At 36.9% G+C, this 23,848-nt stretch overlaps 1 protein-coding gene across 1 annotated transcript in view; it reads right to left on the bottom strand.

The window, feature by feature from the left end:
- Positions 1-23,848, bottom strand: part of LOC108426323 (serine/threonine-protein kinase D3) — a 96,487-nt gene that overhangs the window by 4,715 nt on the left and 67,924 nt on the right. The window contains exons 7-18 of the mRNA XM_017695720.2: positions 23,618-23,695; positions 22,504-22,687; positions 21,101-21,224; positions 19,869-19,946; positions 14,408-14,684; positions 8,442-8,494; positions 7,453-7,525; positions 5,600-5,706; positions 4,672-4,833; positions 2,865-2,963; positions 1,635-1,902; positions 55-140 (exon numbers count right to left, since the gene is read on the bottom strand). Coding sequence (XP_017551209.1) covers positions 55-140; positions 1,635-1,902; positions 2,865-2,963; positions 4,672-4,833; positions 5,600-5,706; positions 7,453-7,525; positions 8,442-8,494; positions 14,408-14,684; positions 19,869-19,946; positions 21,101-21,224; positions 22,504-22,687; positions 23,618-23,695 — 1,589 coding nt within the window. The remainder of the gene's footprint in view (positions 1-54; positions 141-1,634; positions 1,903-2,864; positions 2,964-4,671; positions 4,834-5,599; positions 5,707-7,452; positions 7,526-8,441; positions 8,495-14,407; positions 14,685-19,868; positions 19,947-21,100; positions 21,225-22,503; positions 22,688-23,617; positions 23,696-23,848) is intronic.

Below are 23,848 nucleotides of genomic sequence, written 5' to 3'. Positions count from 1 at the left end.
TCCAAATTTCAATAAAGGACATTAAATAAGAGAGGGTTAAAAGTTTGTCCATACCTGAAGCCAGGGGTGACTGAGAGATTTATCTACACTGAAGCGCTTTCTCATCTTCACTTGAAGTAGATTGTTGATCAAGTCAATTGCTGTGTAAGAAATGGAACAGAAGTGAGCAATCGTTGTCCCAGAAGACATTCTCTCTTAGCCAAACTACCTTATTTATTTATTTATTTATTTATTTTCATATTTACTGACCAGCCACATGAATCCACTTATCATATAGGTGTATTTTGTAGTTCTACAATTACGGAATTTAGTCCATTTGTACTTTATTATCCCCCTTTTACCCTGTTCTTCACTGGTCAAGACCCCCATAGAACCACCACAGAGCGGGTATTATTTGGGTGGTGAATCTTTTCCAGCACTGCAGTTACACTGTCATTGGTGGTGGTGTGTTAGTGTGTGTTGAACTGTTACAAATAGATCAGACACAGCAGTGCTGCTGGAGTTTTTAAACACTGTGTCCACTCACTGTCAGACATTCCTACCTTATTGGTCCACCTTGTAGATGTAAAGTCAGAGACAGTAGCCCATCTGTTGCTATATAGTTTGGATTGGCCATCCTCTAGTCCTTCATCAGTGGTCACAGGACACTGCCCACAAGACACTGTTGGCTGGATTTTTTTGGTTCTCAGTCCAGCTGTGACACTGAGGTATTTTAAAAACTCCAGCTGCACTGCTGTGTCTGATACACTGGTACCAGCACAACACACATTAATACACCACCACCACCACCATGTCAGTGTCGCTGCAGTGCTGAGAATAACCCACCTCCCAAATTACACCTGCTCTGTGGTGGTCCTGACCACATAAAGTATGCAGAGAAACAGATGGACTATAATCTGTAATTGTAGAACTACAAAGTACTGAGTGGAGCTGATAAAATGGGCAATGAGTGTAGATACAAGGATGTGTACTTAATGAAGTGGCAGCCAGTCATTTTATATGCTATTAAACATATTAATATGATTTAAAACATAAAGCTATTAAATATGCAGGTGCCAGAAAGGGTTCTTTGCACAATATCAAAGAAAAAAACACACAAAGGTTCCCTAAAAACCTTTAATGGATGACCGTTAAGAGAACATTTCTTTGTAAATGAGATGTGTCAATGTGAAGAACCATTTTAAGGTTTAAAGAACCTCCCTACAATGTGAAGATCCTAGGAAGAGCCCATGAATTGGCTGCAGAAGTTTTATATTATGTGAAGGTTCTTTAACACTCACAAATTTCAAACATGGTTCTTTCTGGAGCCAAAATGCTTCCTCTACAGCACTGCTAAAACAACCCTGTATGGCACCTTGTTTTGAAGAGTACATAATATAATATGAAATAAAGCAAATAAAATATAATATTAAGTACAATACAAACTTTAAATATGACATGTGACACAGTGCATACTTAGCGTTAATGATGCCAGATATTATGCTGCACGCCAAAATGCCAAATAAATACTTAACTACAGGCCGTTGCACTTGATTACACTTAAATACACTTTTTCATGCATAAAAAGAGCACACCTCCTCCACACTGGTTAAAATGATAGCCATCATGCAGGCACACCCGCTCTACCCTCCTACCTTCCCCAGAGATTTCCTTCCAGGGGTTGGGCGGGTACATGAAGGCAGCGTTCTGGATCTGGTCATTAATGTCCTCGTCCTCATTAAAGGGGAAGGTGCCGCTCAGGCTCACGTAGACAATGACCCCCACTGACCACATGTCCAGAGAGCGGTTATAGCCCTTACTCCGCAGCACCTCAGGGGCCAGATATGCTGGAGTGCCCACAACTGACCGCCTGAATGATTTTTCCCCAATGATACGAGCAAAGCCAAAGTCACACAGCTTCACCTACAGTTACAAATAGGGAGGAAGACATTATACAGTACTCTTCAAAGTCTGCAATCAATTATATTAATCATTTTTGTTATGTCATTCAATAAATGTTTATGGTATGCAGTTTTAAAGTACAAACTCAATACCAAAAGATATTTTGCAAGTATTTTGTGCAGCAAGAATATAAATTAATAATTGTAGAATAATCAATTATGAAACTATGCAAATATAGTGCACTATTTATTCTATCATGGTATATATGAATACTATCACACTGGACTATTTACAATAATTCACAATAAATTTGTCAAGTTAACATTGTGGGTCTTAATTTTATATTATTATTCTATGTTACAATGTTAAATTGTGAAATTTTATTATAATCTAAACAGCAGATGACATTTTAAAATTATGAAAACAATAGAAATAAAAGCAGAAAAAGAGAAAATTATACATACAAGGTTTTGTCCTGACAGAGACGATAAGCTACCAATTAATAGTACAATAAAATCACTTCATGTATATCATGTAAAATTTTCAACATTTTATAGAGCATTTAGAAATGACAAATTTGGTTGACCTACTTGGTGATTTGGCTACCAATTACTTCATTTTTATTTGTGCATAGCAGTGTACACTCTGAACTGATATCTTTAGTTTTTTGTTGATTTCTTATGAGAAACAATCATTTTATAACGTAGATACTTTATTATATATTACTCTAATGTGCACAAAGTACCCCCTTTGTTTGAGTTTTGAACACACTGTTAAATGCCGTCGTGACCAGTAAAGCAGTATATTTCCATAGACTCAAAGTTTGATTATTCTAAACCTTTTAACACTGTTTTTACATGGTACTTTATATATTCCCTTGTTATAATTTCAAAGCTGTGATCATGTTTGTGTGTGCTTGTGAGTGTGAATGAGTTTGTGTTATTGTACTGCGTGCTGTGTAAGAGACCCATGACTGTGCTCACCTGTGGAAAAGGCTCTGCTGAGGCCAGAAGTACATTTTCCGGCTTCAAATCACAATGGACGATGTTCTTAAAATGAAGGTGTCTAAGAGCCACCAGAATCTGACACAAAAACAGACAGAAAGTCAGTCAATGAAAAAATGTAAATGCTCAAACTTAAATTTAGGGTCTAAAATGTTTTATTCTTTTTCATTATTGTACGCAACTCACTTAAACCCATAAATAGTCAGGGCCTAGAAGCCTCTCCAAAGTCTTACTGCATACTTCTTCTACCTAAGAAAGCTCTATATAGTCTATATAGATTCTGAATACTCAGTATGTAATTAGCCTGGAATTTTGAATTGAAGGCCAAAATTCACCTAGGGTGTTTTAAGCAAGTGACCACCAAATGGTGGATATTTAAAACAACAGGGCAGCAAAAATAGCCTCTGTGGTTTCAATACATGACATACTGTTATATACAAAAATATGCACAAAAAAACTGGCTATACATACAATGAAACCACATCCGCAAGTCTAACTGAGCTTGCTTAACAATCCTGAGGGAGGCATGCAGTTTGCACAATGCAGAATTTGGTGGGCAATAAGCTTCCATCTTTGTAGTTTAGTATAAAACTGAAGAAACCTCAGACATCAAACATGTCTTGCCTGATTGACCACATTTGAGGCAAGAGAGATAAACTATATATTTTAACTATATATTTTAAATGGCCTGGAGCCACTGTCTATAACTTTAATATAACTTAGTCTGTAGTTAAGGAGTAATAGCATGTAACAAACCTGAACATTTAAGCGATTTAAGCCTGGGCAGTGAATGACATTTTAAAACTTTGACAATGTTTATGTGACTTTATACTCCTTTATTTCAAAAAGCGAGAGGAATTTTGGTTTCTATTATACAAGCCCTTTAATAAAACTTGTCTGTTTGTTAAAAATGTAGAACAGCTTATCTGTTTATGAACTGCAGCACATTAAATTATCATGTGGGGTGCATCCCAAAAAATTGCCTGTGTTCAAGAACACGGAAAACTAAATCACCTCACAAAGCTACACTGCATTTCAGAGAACACAGCAAACACAGCAAGCCATAAAACCCTGTACATTTAAATCTGCAGAGCTCCTACATTATGTATTTATTTATGCATGTATTGATCAGAATCAGAATCAAGCTTTATTGGCCAGGTATGCTACGCATACAAGGAATTTGGTTTTGGTTACAGGAGCTCACAGTGCACAGTATCAGACAGACAATCACATATAGGGAATAAGATCAAATAAATAGCAGTACAAACAAGCAAAAACAAGCAAAACACGACGGACCTCCAAACCAGTGTCGCCGTCTGCGGCCCCAGAGTCTTTTGAGTCTTTTTATCTGATCACCTCTGGTTAAAAATATCTTGACTAATAGTATGTTATATTAAAGGGTCCACATCATGGAAACCCAACTTTCCTTTAAGTTTTTTTAAATGAAAAGACTGCTTTTGACATACAGGGTAACCAATCAGAACCGATCTCATTAACATACATTAGTCTTAAAGGCACGGCAGCAAAAACAAAAACCTCTTTAATTCTAAAGGATAAGGAGAGGTTGGAAAATGGTCATGTAAACATGAATTTTGACCATTTTTGGCAAAGTAAACCACACAAAAATAAAGAGTAAAGTGGACCTCAAGGGGAAAAATAAAACAGTAAAATGCAGGATATGGGCCCTTTAATGAACAACGCTGTCCTTTCCTGCTGAGGCGTGTTACCCATTACGAGGAGTGACCGATGATTTTGGCAACACTTTTTGGGAAATCTGGTTACTAACCTGGGTCACCAGGAATTTGGTGAGGCGCTCAGGAAGTCGACTCTTCTCGCTGGACAGAATCATCTCCAGCATATCACCATGGAGCTTCTCCATGACAACAAACACGCGCTCAGGAGTCTCAAACATACACTCGAGGTTTACAATGCCAGGGTGGTGCAGATTCTGTAGGACAGAGAGAGACAAACATTACAGTGAATTAAAGTGACATTTTTAGTATTAAGCAAACTTTGTGCTTTGAGTCTGTAAACATTGTCACTGCACTTAACCACAAACTATACACCACTGGGCACAACATCATAACCTGGGTCGACAGATGTATTCGATAATAATAAAATAGAAATAATGTTATTATAATTTCAAGCAGTTAATTTATGATAATCAATTACTTTTTTTTTAACAGACTGCAACTAATTCTTCATAATTATATAAACCTGTGAAGTGGCACAGGACTAAAAACCTCCTCAAAAAGATTGTTCTTCAGGTGTTCTTTAGTAAAGAAAATGGTTCTATGTAGAACCATGAACATTTAAAGAATTGTGCATGATTAAAGGAATCTTTGCATTGTTAAATGATTCTTTATACTGATGGAAAATGTGCTGTCGATGGTTCTACATAGCACCATATAGCAGTTATTCTATTGTTACAGGTTTGACACCGTGCTATATAGAACCATTTTCAACAAGATTCTATATAGAACCATCTACAGCACAATCCTCCATCAATATACAGAACCATTTAACAATGCACAGAACCCTTTAGCCAAAGGGTTCTTCGAGTGTTAGGTTTACTTTACTAAAGAACCATTTTTTAAGAGTGAAGTGTTTTAGAGTCATTTTGCACATTTATCTGCCACCATGCAGGTCTTATATTATTAAAATCATTGATTCTGAACTTTTAAGCAATATATATATATATAGTATATTTTTACCTGCAAAATGGCCACTTCGTTCCTCAGCTGGCTCTCTTGCTTGGTGGGAAATCTCATCTTGTCTATAACTTTAATGGCAACATCCCTCTTTGTTTTTCTGTGTTTGCCTTCATGTATGAAAAACCAAAGAACAAAGAAAACTTGACTTTAGCAAAGCACAACTTTACCTTAACTGACCTAACATCTCACAGGTATTCCATTCAGAGTATTTCTGTTTATCTCCTTCAGCTGATTAAAATCTGCCCCCAGAGCATCTGGTGAGCATGCATGTCCATGCTGGTCAGTAAACTGGATCAGCATGTGGAACTGGAACTTTCGTACTTTTCCTACATTTCTTATCGGCTCCACGCTGCCTTCACTGTTGTATGCATAGTGATAGTTCACATTGCTATGTGAATACATATCTTTACATATTACAATACATGCCTACATACATATTACAAAACAGCATAGAGAGTGTAAAAGGAGTAAAATAGATTAAATACCAGATAGTCACTTTGCATTGATTGTAAATGTTTATGGGTAGAGACGAGCAAACACACCACAATAGTTAGTGTTATATTTAGCTTGTTACATTAACTCACACTAGGCTTTTCTAGGCATATCATAGATGTCATCAGTACTGTAGGAATGCTGACCAACTGCAGGTTTCATAATTAAGAGAGCATCATTAGTTCTGATTCATTTGATTTAGTTCAGTGCAGCATGTGAAGCATTCAGTAAAATTAATTTCATTCATAGGTTTTGATAGTATTTTGTAAATGTGGCACTGCACGTCCACTCTGTTCCAACTTATTACACTTCAGAAAAGCTAAATATTGTGATTCTTATTGTGTGGTGTAAAAATAGCTTAAATTATCATATTATATTTTGGCCATATCATCCACCCCTATTAAGGGTTCAACAAAACAGCCTGGCTGTCTTTATCACTCTCATACAACCTCTGTGAGTACAATCAGTATAAGGGAACATGGAGACGCAGAGGAATTGCACTAATAAAGTTTATCAGTGTCAGACAGACAAAGCAAGCTTTCTGTCTCGCTCTAAAAGCCAGAGAGAGAGAAAAAATGAACCAGTGGGGGTTCGAGCAGCACAACACAACTGTTTGATGAAGCTGTTGGATATCATAATAATGATATGAGATTCAATTAATGATTACACAATCTGTGACTCTGACAGCACAGATTGCAAACAGAAATCTTACTAAGCTCTCTTTACAAAAGCACCAGTCACTGTTGTGCAAAATGAGCGAATGAAATATTAATACCTACTTCAATTAAAAAGCAAACACATTGGTGTATGTTGTAATATATACAAATACAAATATGTATTCTTCTGTGCGAGTCTACAAAAACACATAAATGCATACACTTCACTTTTAAAACAGACATACAAAACTAAATAAACATAGATGTATGGTGAAGCGTGTTTGTGCTAAAAAAAAGTGATACTTTTTAATCCCGCAAACGGGGAAATTCCACCTCCGCATTTAACCCATCCATGAAGTGAAACACCACATACACACTAGTGAATACACACACACTAGGGGGCAGTGAGCACACTTGCCCGGAGCGATGGGCAGCTGGTTAGGTGTCTTGCTCAAGGACACCTCAGTCATGGACCATTGGCACTGGGGACCGAACCGGCAACCTTCCGGTCACAGGGCCAGGTCCCTAATCTCCAGCCCATGACTGCCAATATGATTTATGGTGCAGACCTAAAGGGGGCTGACTGTATTTTTTTTTTTTTTTTAAGTGGCAGATTAAACCAACTTCAGACAACGATGTGTTTCTTTTTAAAGTGTAGATGAGCAATGAAGTCAGACACAGAATGAAAGAGAGGCACAGTCTCACCTCCATATACAATCCCAAACTGTCCTGATCCCAGCACCTCATCAGCAAAGATCTGGTACACTGAGCTGATATCCTTAAAAGGAGAAGCACTTTCAGTACAGCTCCATGATACAGCACTAAAAAAAAGACCATCACCCACTGCTGTACTGTAAGCTTTTGGAACGCTACAGATGGGACAGCAGACGAGCATGAGCTTGTAGCTAAAAGTGATTACTCTGAATACATAATTTAACCAAAGAATAATACAATATAAATAACAATACATTTACGTATTATGTAAAATAAATAAACATAAATGATCAAATGCATAAATGGTATGAAATAAAATCATTTATGAACGATGAACAACAAAATATATAGTCAAATTCAAAGAATGTAGAAGAAGTAATATAATATTTCACAAAATAAGATTTTATAGTTTAGTATAGTATGAAATATAGTCATATGCAAATGTTTCATCAAAGGATATGATATGTATCACAATATATCATTTTTCAGAATTTTTTTCTTAATTTAAACATTAAAAAAATACATACAATGAACTTATGAACTAAAATTTGCAGAAAAAAACACCATTTTAAACACCAGTTCTATTGCAAAGGATGTGTTAACCTTTTTCTATATAAATAGAAAATAATATAACAAAGTTTAACTGATTTGTGTCTGTTTAATACACTTAAGAATAAAAAGCACCCCAGAAGAGATGTTAGTCAGCTTCTGCTTAAGGCTGGTTTCTTGTTTTCTGCTAGTGATGTTACATGATTATGACAACAATTGTGGTGGCTTTGATAAATCAGTGGCTGATATGAGTGCATTCAAGTTTCTGTTGGCAGAGAAATGATCCTTGAAACTGCACTGTACTTATGAACCATCCATTAGCAACATTAACTCGTTGTTTATGGCAGCAATATATCTGCATATACATTTAAAATGAAAAGAAATGAAAGCAAAAATAGACACATATACATATACAAGACATATACACTCACCACATTCTCCTTAATCTGTGAATTGGATACTGATATGCTGATGGAAAGCTCTTCTGAAAAAAAGAACAAAGATTTAACACTTAGAGGCTGCAATTCTCACCTGTGACAGCAAGAATCATGTTGTTTATTTCTCTTTGAAACAATAGCAGAAAACCTTTAATATGAGTGACACCTGTGTTTGTAAAATGATGTTTCTGACAAGGTTTTGTCAGAAGTGTGAACAATGTTAGAAGTCCAGACTCTGACCTGTGGATACAGAATGTGAATGGGCTTGTCTGTGTAGTTAAATAACGAGTTACTTAATAACATCTGGGTATATTTTAGCACAACGAAACAATAACAGAAGACAGCTAAGAGTTAATGGCCTTTCACAACAATGCTACTCTTGTGCCAACTCTGTACACTGTAGTCCGTCTGCGCAGCTATGTGCCTCTCTGACATTTACAGAGTAAGACTGTTTAAAACTGCATTCAGGAGCGAGCAGAGAGAACAGAGCCAACCACAGCGACTGTTCAGCCATCCCAGCCTGCTGAACAGAGCGTACAGTATAAGAACATTGGCAAGCCGTCAACTTTAAAAAGCTAGCATCCAAATTTGAGTTATCTTAACTTCAAATAATACACTGACAGGGCACAAAACACAGATTCCTGTTCAGTTTACTTACTGCTTAAGTAAGTAATTAACCAATCATTTTAAGGTGGTTATGTAACATTTTTAGTTCAAATTCAGTTAAAACCCCATTTTTTTATACAGTGGACAACATTTATAAGGGCTTGAATGCAGAGTGTGATTCAGAAGATTCATATGTTATTAAAATATATATGTGAGACAGATTTACTAATGTTTTGCACCAAAAAAAAACGAATGTTTTGCATCCAAAAAAAAATATTAAAATGACTGAAATGACTGTTTAGTGCCTGTAATAAGATAAAAGAGCTACTCCTTCGCAGTTTGCCTCATTGCATATGCATTTATAAAAGTTTTGCTCTCTACACAAAACACTAGGAGGACATTAGTATAATAAATATTATTACTCACATCTACTAAGGCTGGTAGTAAATGCTGTGCATTATTTAGCACCTTAAAAATCGTCTTTTTTGCACCAGAAAAAGAGAGTGTAAAGGTTAATTAGATGGTTAATTATTATTATAAATTATTTTGTTTATTTAGTTTTTTTAGGATCCCCATTAGCCACGATCATGATAGCCACTATTCTAATAGACATACTACATATTACAACATTATATATTACTTATATATACATTAATATACATTACTGTGTAATAGCACTCAACGAAATAAGTCATACAAACACATATCATTCTTAATTTGATGGCAAAATGACTTGACCATTTTCTTTCCCCACCTACTGTGAAACTCTCTCACTCTGCAATCACTGTTTTAATAAAACTATCTGTTACGTTGTTATATTGTTTGTTTATTTTGTTTGTGCTGCAGCTTCTGTTAAAGAAACGTCACATGGTTGGATGCGCTACATGTTCAAGTTCAAGTCATGCAGTTCCCAATCAAGAGGAAGCGCTCAATGAAATTAAACAGGGATTTTGCAAGGTCGCACAAATTCCAAATGCACTCGGAAAAGAACTCAACTGCAGCTCAAACCACTAAACAACTGTTTTGAAATAGAAAGTCAAAATAGTTACTTATTGTCTCAATTTTTTTTATTATGCCGGAATCTTTTTTTCTGAAAATAACAAAATATTTCACAGTTATCATGCACTTTCTCTAAGAGTAATAACTTGTTCTTTAGTTATGGTTATTATTTTGACCTACTTAATCAAAATCTTGAGAAAATGAGTCATTATTTCAAAGCTAATGAGTTACAGTTTAAACCAGAAGATTAAATGTTTTTCTCTCACCTTGAGGAAATTGGCTTCCATACAAGCCAAACACATGGTTATACGGCACTACGTATATGTTAATTCCGGATTTGCATAATCTGTGTTTAATTTGCACGGAAGATCAAGCTGCTAAATTGGACATGTCCAGAGGCACAAAGGGCTGGAGGTCTGTCTGTAACTAGTGCCTTCATTTAGTAAACCTGGCCCTATATTTGTTAAACTTGTAGAACAAGTAAAATAAATAACAGCTTCTCTCTTTATGGGTCACGTCATATTAAATGCCCAGACACCCAGGACAATATGTGGCCGCATCAAGACACTTTCTGTGCTGAGTCTTCTCACACATGTACAGAGATGAAGAGATCAAAGTGATATGTTGATGGTAGATTTTTCCTCATCAAGTGTTTGAGGCTTGAGACTCAGTCTAGTTGCTATGGTGGCTTCTACTGTTAAAGGTGTGGTTTGCTGAAAAATCACATTAACACAATTTTCCACTTACTTCAGATGTAGTCAACACACGTTTGGTGTCAAAAGTTTACTTCTTTAGTTCGTCACTGGAGCTATAAGGCTAACAAAACACCAGAAGCCAACAGTCACCAGAATCTTTTCTGTGAATACATCCCCAAACGTTCTCATAACCCACTCAAACTGCATTACATGTGGTCTGAGAGAAGTTTTGAAGATGTATTTACAGAAAAGATTTTGGTGACTATTGACTTCCAGTGTTTGTTAGCAACATTAGCCTTGTAGTTTCAGCTCTAAACTAAAGAAGCAAAGTATGGACAACAAACATCTGACATCTGAGGTAAGTGTTAATTTACAATCGTGTAAATTCGATTCTTTGCAGAAACATTCCTTTAAAAGAAAATGCTTTTGAGACACTGTGCCTGGATTTAAAAGTATGTTTGTAGTTACCCAAACTTTAGTAAAGGAGCAGAATACGAGTGGTTTGTGCTCGTATCATTTTTGCTGTGCTCAAAGAGGACGAAACGTGAATCTCCTTACTCCTTAATCTTCCTTACCTACAATACATACTGGAGAGGCTACTAACATGCAAACCAACCCATTAAATGCATTTGAGTCAATTTAAGATTTTTTTAATAACTAAACGTACAATTTAGACATACAGCTAGTCCAATTCTAAGTGGTAGAAGTAGAGGCTTCAAATACTTGTAAGCTGCACTCGCTAAAACTAAGAAAGCAAACTTCAGACAACAAACACATCTTGGCTGTTAAGCTACATTTAAGCTAATGTATAGGAATCCCTGATATAAAGGAAAGCCTGAAGCTACATGTATTCCAGTATTTAGAAAATGATCTCCTTAGACACAAAAACCAATGAGATCAATCAGGTCTTAGACTTGATGTACAGATATCTAATGAACAATCGCCAATGTCATTAAAAATCTATAAGCATTATGAAACCAAAATGACAACAGTCACTCCACATGAGTTACTCTACAGGGCAGGCAAGGTCACTGTAATATTGAGTGGACTGTGGGAACTATTGATTTTGCCAGAGTGCTGAGTAGGTCAAGGTTAGAGACAGAGCAATCCACATTAGCAGGCTCCCAGTGCTCAGACAGGGCAAATCTGAGTACATCTTACGTTTGCAGTTATACTGGCATTATGTGGTGATTTATTTATTTGTACCTATGTTATATTACTAACTATGTTAATTCTTTAAGTGTAGGGTTATTATTAAGTTATTAAGATCAAGACTTATGACTTTGTAACTACTATAAGTAGTGCTAAAGATGCTACTGCTAATGATGACCATTATCATAATAGGCTATTGTTAATGAAATATCATATTTATCATCAGCATTTCTAAAACAATGGTTAATTGCATGCTCCATAAAACAGAGGTCAAAGCTAGTAATGTCACACTGTCAGATTAAGATTGCAGGGTAAGCAGCTGAAAGAGTATGAGGATATGAGTGAATGATCTACTATTGTCATCAAATCTTCTTTAGTATGATGTTGATTTGAGACCTAAACATTGAGCTGGACCTTCTTTTTGCCTGCACTTGTGACGTTAATACATCAAGACATATGACAGGGTGTGAAAAACTCTTGGCCTGACACCTCTGACTTTTAAATAGTTATTTCAGGCTTTACAGATCGACAGGTAGCAGCATGTGGTCATCATATTTTAATGTGTTTTTTAGTCCTGACTCAGTATTGTTATGCTTTTTACATTGAACAAAAAACCTTACATAATGCAGTCCTAATGTAAGGGCTATAGGCTTATGTTTTTAGTTTACAGCACAAAAATTATTGTCAGAGGAATAAACTTGAATAATAAATGTTATTATTCTATAATTGTTGGATGAGTAACAGAGGCTGCCTCTTCAGATAAGCTAACACTAGATCTAACCAGTACAACACTGGATGCTGATGATGCATTGTCGTTTTCCACATGAGGTAATCTTTTCTACAGTGGATGATGTACCAACATGTTAGTTTGTCAGAGGAATATCTTCTCACTCTTTCTGTTGTGGGTTTTGTCTGTAACCAAGCAATTTGATAATGATTGAAAGGATGAAAACCAAACCAAAACAAAAACCTTACATTACTGAAGTTTTAGAAGTGGCCAAGCTCACTCTATTCTATAACCGTCATTTTGGGCACTGGGTTTTCATGATAACTCTGTTTAACATGACTGTCCTCAATACTCAAAAACTCCATCGTCTCAGATAGACTTAAAGGAATCTTCCAGCATTTTTCAACCTAATCTCTATCTGCCACATCTTCTCTTATAAATGTATGAAGTCAACAGGTTTTCAGCTCTTTTGAACTGAAAGCAAACAGCTGTGTAAAGTGGAAACCATCTGTAAGCTACAGATGCATCAGACAGAGATTATGTTGAAATAACACAAGTTCTCTTTAAGAAAGCAGCTCAACAGAAGAGAACGTGTGACTGTAGTCCTGCAGTGTTTGTCCTGTAGGTGAAGTTGGGTATGTAGTTTCACCTCCAGGCACACTGAGATTCTCCATAAAGAGTCCTATAGTGAACTATCTTCCCAGACATGGGATGGGTGAGAAAAAATGCTCACAAAACAAGATGGAAGGATAGAAACCAAACATTGAGCTTCCAGCTTCACAACTGCAAATGTGCTCCTCACTTTTAAAGAGTGATTATACCCTCAAGACTATTTCTTAATGAAAAACTGAATTATATTGCTCTGTTTTGTTGTAGTCCCTTTTTATAAATTGTCAAAATCAGATAATTATTATGGTCAGCTCAACATCTGCAGCGTCCTCTCTGATTCAGCTAAAGGCGAGCAGGATGTAGATCAGTACTGGAGTGTCACAACGTCAACAAATCAGTCCAAAACAGTCAACAACAATAACAATACAGGCATACGGTTTAGCAGGTGGACTGTAACAGGACTACTATTACTACCTATAGAGCTCCTGGTTTACCCAATTACAGAAAAACATTCACTCCACAGTTATTTCTGTAAAAACCACACTACAGATTCATACTGATTTAAAATCACTCCACAATTATCACTGTCCGACTGTAAAAACTACACACACTGCAGATTCATACTGGATTAAAATCAGTGACATATTGGCTTGTCATGATTATGAAATTCGGCTGATAAATAATTTCCATATGAAAAATTACAAATAGCAATTTATTTGTTTATTCATTGCATGCATTCATTAAAGTAAAAATGTGAGCAAATTGGCTAATTATCTTGATTCCCACCTGTTGACACTGAATACTTTTAACTGACAACAGACACATCTAGCACAAACAAACATTACTCAACGATGCCCTCTAAAGGTGCTATTAACAAACAACGAATAAAAGAACATTACTCACCGCCGCCCTCTAAAGGTGTTAATAGGCCCTCAATAGGTTCTGTTGTTTTCGTAACACTAAATGTTTCTCAATAAAAACATTTTCTGCGTGTGCCTCAACACGCAGAAATAACTTTGGTCATCTAAAATAATTGCCATCAGTCGATTATGTATTTTTTGTGACATGTCTAGGGATCTTGTTCTAAAAATTCCATTGCAGTGCCTCCCCAGGTTAAACTAATCCAGATCCAGTAGGGCTAGAGTCCCTAAGACAGTGTGTGCGTTACTCACTGTGGTCCTTGCCCTGTCCCGGGCCGCTGCAGACGCTGGGCTGTGGGGTGACGGGCATTAAGGCCTGGCGGATGGCCTTTTCCCAGCTCTGAGCCACCTCCATCCCCACTCCGCTCGCCGCTAGGCTGGGGTGCGGCTGCAAGCTGCCTGTGTTCTCCCCAACATAATAAACCATATTGTCTGTGATGATCTCAAAACAATGTGGATTTCCTCCTTGAGCCAGGCTAGTGAAGTCCCGCGCTGACTCCACCTGAAGAATCTCCGACAGGGGGATCTCCTGCATAACACACACATATGTTTATAGTTCTTCACTTAGAGGACAGTGCTATGCAGAGATGCTGAAAAGATGTGCAGCAGAAGCCAAACTGATGTTAAGAGAAACTAAGAATGAGCTAAAAGACAACAGCCACAAATAAATCTATAGAAATAGAAACACATACAGGCAGCAGAGGTTAAGCTCTGTGTTCTTCTAGTATTTCTTCAGAAAGAAAGCTGGTCTGCTAGAATAAAATCCAAATGGAAGGACACACTGTGGCTGCCTTTCTTCAGCTCTGGCTTTTCCTTCTCTGTCTCACTCTTTCTGCTCTCCTTCTCAGAAATCAACTGCGAGGGCTTTTTTCAACTGCACTCAATTCCACCTTCCTTCCATCAGGCCAACCCGCCCATGAGAAGAAACCCATTTAAGAGTCGAGGAGCGCTGTGGGCCAGCCAATCAGAGATGAGCGGCCTGCAGACTGCAGCATGGGGCCTGGTGCAGGCTGGGCTGCGATGCCTGTGGTTTGCCCAGAGCGCCACATGACAGGCTGCAGGGCGAGGGTAGAGTTGCACTGATTACAGGGCAGGACGGGACGCCACAGAGCCCGGCACGAGCCACGCTGGAGGACTTCCAGAAACCTCGCCTGGGCTGGAGAGACCCCCACCCTCAGCTTATGGGATTCTTTAACCCCTTAAACTGCAGGCTGTCTATTCAGATTAAGTCTTAAGACTTACTGTTCTGTAACTACTACGAATTTGCTATATTGAATCGAATTAACTAGGAAAACTAGGACAGTCGCAATCAAAAGTTTGGGTGCTCTGGTCAAATTCCATGTTTTGTTGGTTTTCTAAGTGAAATATACAGGGCCTGTGCAAATGTTATGGCACATTTTAGATTTTATTTCCCAGTATGTTAAATAAATAGACACTAAGTGCATACAATTACATATTACAATTGCACATAAACACATAGTTATGACAGTAAAGAACAGAAACATCAACACAAATCTTTAGAGCTTAATGGGGAACTCCACTGATTTTCAAAATTTTGGCCTAATTCAATGGGTAGGATGTAAATAAAGTCATTCTGAGTGGTCTGATGTGGAATTCTTCATTCTATAGAAACTTACCACCTCAGAATTGTTCAAAGTGGTGGTAATAGGAACCAGATGCCTGAGTTAAACATCTCTAAAAACTACATCACAGAAAGTTATTACATGAAATAGTTATGAATACGCTGCCTGATGTCTGAGACATTTTCTGATAACCCATTCATGGTGGAGAAGTACAAGCAGGGCAAAATAGTCCCCAAAGAAAACTTTTTACTATTTTACTATTAACATGTACAAGCTCAGAAGACTTGTGTTGGGTTACTGGTGGTTTTGACAACAGACAATAAAATAACTCTAGCAACCCCTGGTTCCTATCACGACCACTGTAAAGATAAGGTAAGATAAGATAAGACAAGATAATCCTTATTAGTCCCACAGTGGGGAAACTCACAAAGAAATCGGTCAGTTTCTCTACAATAAATAATTACAGATCAGACCACTCTGAATGACTGGGTTTGTTACAACACACTTACACAACACATTTATTGCCAATATGAGTGGTTTTAAATCATATGCTTAGGTATCTAAGACTTTTGCAAAGTTCTGTATAAAACTTTACTATTCTAACTATACTTTTAACTGCTACATTACATTAAAAACCAAAGCCACCAAAGGTACCACGCCAACATGCCAACCCACTTTCCCTGTCTGCACACAGAAGCTGACATTTTTGTTCATATTTGCCAACCAATTGAGCATAATACCCCTCTCCTAACAATATTTACAGTTTCTCTTGCCCTTTGTCTTCAATTTCCTGTGCACATTTCAAAGGAGGGGAACCATTCTGAAAACCTAACATAGTAGTCAGAGGTACTTTTATCTTCATCATTCGGTTTCAGAATGAGTTAATTTGTTGATGTATTGAAATGGTCCTTTACTGCATTCAAAGTACATTATTTCAACTACATTATAACATCAGTCAATATTTGGGTCCAAGTGAACAACAGCAAACTAGAAAACGTTCACTTGTTTCTCATTTCTCAAATGGACATGTTCAAACCAGAGATTTCCATTGCTACTGTAGGAACATATCGCTTTAGTAATATCAAATTGAATTGAAGTGAAGTGAATTGGCAAATATCTGAACCTGTCAAAAATACTGTCTCTTGGTTAATGCCAATCTTGGTTAATGCCAAAAAGAATACAGATATATGAAGAAGAGAACATCTAAGAAGCTGGGTTGAGCACTAGTTGTACAATCTAATGCAAACCAGGCCTAGACAACTTCAGGGCTGTTTAGCAAAATATCGGCCTAAATATAGTACTACATACTGATCTACATAAAGAACAGAGACACTGATGTTTAAACTCTATTCACAAGTTTACTTAAGTTTTCAGTTAATTAAGTTAAGTGATACTTTTTTAATCCCACAAACGGGGAAATTCCACCTCCGCATTTAACCCATCCGTGAAGTGAAACACCACATACACACTAGTGAATACACACACACTAGGGGGCAGTGAGCACACTTGCCCGGAGCGGTGGGCAGCCCTACCCATGGCGCTCGGGGAGCAATTGGGGGTTAGGTGTCTTGCTCAAGGACACCTCAGTCATGGACTGTCAGCGCTGGGGATCAAACTGGCAACCTTCTGGTCATGGGGCCAGTTCCCTAACCTCCAGTCCACGACTGCCCCCAAAACCCCTCAAATTTTACAGGTTAAATTTGAGTTTTAGTTAGTAAACATGGTTGCTATTGATGGTTGTTTTAACTTTTCTGATGGATACAAAAGAATAATGGTATATTTATCTTGAAAAGTAATAAATAAACAAATATAAATTGTATACAGTGTGCCAAGACTAGTTTGAGCTCTGTAGGTCACAAGCTTCACTATCATAAAAGACAGGGTGAGCAGAGAGATAGGAGCAGGGAGGAGAGAGAGAGAGAGAGAGCGAGAGAGAGAGAGTCCACCCTTAGCCCTGCCTGTCTGTGGGAGAGGAGTAAAAAATGTCTCAGACAGACAGCAGTCTGGATATTTTAACAGTTACAGTAGGCGAATTATATAAATAGATCTTGAGGAGTCCATCAGACTGGCCCCACACATTCTACAGTGCCACAATTACAGCCAGAACCTTCTTCAGAAAACAAAAGATATACATTACACGGTTCATATCAAGAGTTTTAAATAGGATTTGATAACCACTTATAAAGGTGTGAACCTGATAACAATGACAACTAGATAATAATTCATTTTTTTTAAATACAGTGAAAACACAAATGCAACTGGTGGAACTATTTACACAGTGGAACACAGGTTGAGTGCATATGTTACTGAATATGATGAAATTCAATTACAACCCTGTTTCCAAAAAAAGTGCTTTCAAGTGATGTGCAAATCATTTAAACGCTATATTACATTGGAAATAGTACAAAGACAACATATCAAATGTAGAAACTAAGAAATTTTACTGTTTTTTAAAAAACATACATCCATTTTGAATTTGGTACCAGCAACATGTTTCAAAAAAGTCAGGACAGGGGCCACAAAAGACTGGTAAAGTTGTGTGATGTGAAAAGACACACCTCACACCTAATACAGTTCATTAGCAGCAGGTCAGTAACATGATTAGGTTTAAAATGAGCATCCCAGAGAGGATGTCTTTCAGAGGTAAAGATGATGAGGGGTTCACCACTGTGAAACTGCAAGTAAAATAGTTACTAATAACTACTAATAGTTATTAATTGTTAATTGTTATTTTGTGTTTATTGTTAGGATTTTACAATGTTTAACACTTTTTTGTTTTACAGTAAAATACTGTGAGGATGATCTTGAGCTGTATTGCATAGTATTCAGAGTATGACAATTAAAAAGATGTGAACACAAATAAAAATGTGTTAATTATTGATTTGTTCACATCTGACTTTTCCATAAAAAAGCTGTGAATTTTGTTAGTTATATGAAAAACAAATGAAGCTTTATCAGAATGTATTTATTATTTTTATCACCGAACAGTAAGTGCTACAGCAGCTGCATGTTCCAACCAATGAGTTCATTCATATAAATATATATATTTATATAAAAATATATATACTAGCAGCGTGTACCTAATAAAGTGGCCGGTGAGTGTGTATGTATGTGTGTGTGTGTGTATATATATATATACACTCACCGGCCACTTTATTAGGTACATGCTGCTAGTAAAAGTTTGGAACCCCTTTCACCTTCAGAACTGTCTTAATTCTTCGTGCCACACTTTCAACAAGGTGTTGGAAACGTTCCTCAGAGATTCTGGTTGGTGATTTGAGTTACTGTTGCCTTTCTATCATCTGGAACCAGTCTGCCCATTCTCCTCTGACCTCTCACATCAACAAGGCATTTTCATCCACACAACTGACCGCTCGCTGGATATTTCCTCTTTTTCGGACCGTTCTCTGTAAACCCTAGAGATGGCTGTGCGTGAAAATCCCAGTAGATCAGCAGTTTCTGAAATACTCAGACCAGCCTGTCTGGCACCAACAACCACGCCACGTTCAAAGTCCCTTAAATCCCCTTTCTTCCCCGTTCTGATGCTCGGTCTGCACTTCAGCAAGTTGTCTTGACCACCTCTACAGGCCTAAATGCATTGAGTTGTGGCCGTGTGATTGGCTGATTAGCTATTTGTGTTAACAAGCAACTGAACAGGTGTACCTAATAAAGTGGCCGGTGTATATATATATATATATATATATATATATATATATATATATAGTCAGTGGTTCAACTCATTCATAAAGTTACAGAGGAGGGTCATAATGGAAACTGGAGCGTCACTTCACTACTGCTTTTGTCGGGTTGCTGCTTTTGCTATATTTGAGTGAGAGGGGTACAATCACAGATTCTGTCATTGCTATATACACCATGCTACAGCTGGGCTCAGCCTGCACTAGCACAGACAGTTTGAAGTGTTAAACTAGGAAAACATGTAAAGGGTGAAAAAATAATAGTGGTGATAACAATTTATAATACATTATTAATGTGCTAACTTCAACAGCTCTAATATTCTACAATAAATGCTCTAAAACCGTTGGGAGAGGAAAGAGATATAATACTGTTACATATGTAATACACAGAGGGAACTCATTCTTACTGTTGCTATAAAGAAAACATAACTTTACCTTGTAGTATTTGGCTCCAGAATCATTCTGGAAAAGGGTCAGACTCTTGCTGTCCAGCCGCCAGTAATGTCTTTTCCTCTGAAAAACAAAACAGTGCACTGACATGAAGTGATGCAATAAATATTCTTCAAATGCGAATATTTCCACATGAATAAAATACATTCCTTTAACAGTGTTGTCTTTCATTTTTCTTATTTTTGGCAACACTTGTAATAAGGTAATATATTTTATATATGTTGAAATGACGGTGCTATTTGAATAAACCAAATAAAATTTCACTTTGCATCATACATCATACACAAAATCTAAATTCTTGCCAAATGACATATGTTCCACTAACTTCACATTCACCAACTTCAACTTAAAATGCCTTTACAGAACAAGAGATAGTAGTGAGTAAAATCACAACTGAATTAACAGGCATCATGTCTAATGCTAACATTGATCTTTTCATATTTTTGCTGGTGATTTATTAAAGTATGACACATTTTCTCACTGGGATATCACAAAGACCTAAGTTCCCATCCATAATCAGAACACTGCATTAAAAATGTGCTGTACTGCTGTATTTGTTTTTCCTTGATTCAAATGTGTACATCATTTCCACATGTATGAATTATTTTACACTGTCACAACTTTGTCTTTTTTGTCAGTTTTGTTTGAGTATACTGTAAAAAATATTTGGAAATTTGAAAGAAAAACTAAGTTACTTCTCTCTCTCTCAAAGCAGCACTATATAAGATGTCTTAGGTTTAGTAGAAAGAATGATCATTACAAAGTTGGGATTTTTATGTACATATCGCCAGATATATCAATATACACGCATTTATAAAATGTAGAAATTGAGGCTAGATCTATGTTAATCAGCAATATGTAGAAAAATAACATTTATTTCAGTAGAGTTACAAATCCAGTAAACAATTAACAAAATATCCAATTAACATTAACCCAGCACCAGCTTAATAGTCTGCTTTTCTAGAGTACACTAAATACATATCAATTTTAAATATTATCTTTAAATAATTTATTTTAGAATTAATTTTAAAATGATTTAAATAATTATCTGCTGATTTACCTCTGATGTCATTGTGCATCTCCAGTTTTGAGTCGACAGTGTTGATGTAACATATTTAATACGTGTGGAAACGATGACCACTTTCAAACATAAGTGTTTCTGAATATCCAGACGGTTTCTATGGTAGTCTACCGTAGAGGCTGAGCTTAAGTCTCACCAGGTTGTCTCGGCTGGTGTAGTGCACCATCCAGCCCTCCTTCACCAAGGTGGAGCTGCGTCTTTTGGTGTGTTTGATGGACTGAACCACACGCATCAGAGGGATGTTAGTGCTGGTGGACGGACTGCAGAGAGGACGGCATGTCAGAGAATAACAAACACACATCAGTCACGCACTGCAAGCTGTGAGCCAAACCATACAGCACAATTAAATATGAAATTAAATTAAATAACACCGAAGACCATGCTGTTTACACACAGCACTGATTGCCAGCTGGACGTGTACAGACACTGCCGTGTGATTTCCTGTAAAGCAGAATGAAGCATGCCGGCCCACGGAAACTCACAGACAAAACACGCATTACAGCCCTGACAAAAGACATTCTATAGCTGTTTGTGAATTTACTCAGCTTTTCCATTAGTCAAGACATGTTTGGTGTTTAAGGTTTGCTTCTTTAGTTTTCCACTGGAGGTACAAGGCTAATGTTACTAAGAAGTGATAGAAGCTTATACCTCATTGATTAGCACTATGCATCGCATATTTGCCTTTGAGTGTTTTTAAAGGGCAATTCCACCAATTTTCCAAAATTTCTGAACAGCTAAGATGTTATTCAAAGTGGCTCAATGTGAAATGCTTCCTTCTAGAGAAACCTGCTGACTTCAAATTGTTCATAGTGGACGTCTCAAGTGAGCTCCCTCATAGAAAGATATTACAAAAAAAAAAAAAACGATTACGAATGACATCTGAGACGTTGTTTTATGATAGTTTTGAGGGATCTGGCCTTAAATGTATTTGTGGTGGTTTATATATATATAAAGTCAGAAGTTATGTGTAGGTTCACTGGTGGTTTTGGATAGTAAATAAAATGTCTATATTTGTGTTACAGATTTTGTGATGTCTGGTTCCTATCAACATCAGAGTAAAGAAAATTTTAGTTGGTAGGTTTCTCTACAATGAACCATTTTACATCAAACCACTCTGAATAATGTTATATAAATCTCAAGGATTGAATTATACAAAAAACTTTGACAAATCAGTGGAATTCCCCTTTAAGTAATCTCTTATTTCTCTTTTTTATGTGCTTTCTGACACTGAATAAAACACTGTTATCTACAAACATGGATAAAACTGTGGTGCACAGCTAAGACTGTACTTTGTAAATTTGTTCTGAACTATCGCTTTAAAGTAAAGCATTTTGATGAAATGCATTTTAACTGCTGCTACTGAAGCAGTTCCTATATTGTACTTTTACCACAGTTGTACTGTAGTTAAATTTAATGAACAAATAAAATGTTTTTAAGAATCAAGAATTTCATTCAGGTTAAGATGTATGATTTTAGGAATCTTTAAAAAGCAACTAGCGATTAAGCAGAATGTGTGAGCAGGAGGGAATACACTGTTACCTGATGGCCTTCACTGTTTCCTCATCTTTCTCCCCATCCATGAATGCAGCATCCATGAAGAAGCTTTTGTCTTCCAGATTGGAAACCTCCTCAGCATCATCCATTATACGACTGGCCTCACTGTTCGCGTCACTGCTGTCCACTTCCATAGTGACCTCAGAGTCAGGCCCTGGACTTGCTGGCTCTGCACAAACGCACAGCTCTGTTTATAAAATATCAGGACATGCAGCCATAGGCGGCTCACATGTACAATACACTCGATGTTACCTACTGCCTGCTACCCCTTGCCATGATGTTTCACATTTTGGTCGCTAAAAATGCAAAGCCTGTGACCTGATTGGCCACTCAAACTGGAGATATTACTGCATTTGCTGTATTAACAAACCACCAGAATCATTCACAAATGTCCACCATTAATAACAAAAGTCAGACACAGCATCAGATCAGATTTTGTTGGAATTCACTAACCGTGACCATGGTGACAACTGTCATCACAGCAAAGTTCTTTATAACTTAAAGTTTTAAGTATTTCCTCTTTGAGAGGCAGCACCTGGTCACTGGTACTGAAGCATGTTTGATGTTTGTTAACTGTAAATACAATTTAGACACAATAAACTCAAATTCTTAATTTTGGCCATACTTCATATGATATGCATGAAATATGATATGATCCATATCATATATGTGTGTGTGTGTGTGTGTGTGTGTGTGTGTGTGTGTGTGTGTGTGTGTGTGTGTGTGTGAGTACCTACATGTAATAATAAAAACATTTTCTAAATCTGGTACATATTTCAGTTAACTCTTAAAAACAGAAATATAGAGATTTTGTAAAAGAAAACACTTTACAAAGTCAGCAGCATTTCTGTTGGTCCAGTGGGTTGAATTTCTTTCAAAATCAGGACATTTTAGGCTAAAAAAAACCTGAAAATATAAGCACACACAAACACACACGCCAGCCAGCTCAGTGCTACTCCTAGACTGCACTGCTCTATGACTGTTACCTTACTGTTTCACAGAACACTTGCAACTACTCAGACAGTCTCCCATGCTATATATTACTTAGCTTAGGGCTCATTTAAATTTAGACTCTCTGTTAGAAGGGGGTGTTGCTTACCTCCGTTGAACACAACCTCACCCAAGCAGTCTCTTGGTACCTTGGAGGCACATCTCTTATGGCAGTTGAATTTGCAATCTGAAATAGGGAAATCAGATCTTCACTGCTCAATATTATTACACATTATAAGACGGCTTCTTCTTATTTGGCTAAATGAGGGAGCATAAATATTTCTTCACTAAAGTATTGCATTGTGGATTCCTGCTAATACATCAGTTGCACTCTAAAATT

Source organism: Pygocentrus nattereri, chromosome 4, assembly GCF_015220715.1.
Source record: "Pygocentrus nattereri isolate fPygNat1 chromosome 4, fPygNat1.pri, whole genome shotgun sequence".
Lineage (NCBI taxonomy): Eukaryota > Metazoa > Chordata > Actinopteri > Characiformes > Serrasalmidae > Pygocentrus > Pygocentrus nattereri.
Note: the sequence above shows the minus strand (reverse complement) of the source record. Positions and strands in the feature narration are given on the sequence as shown.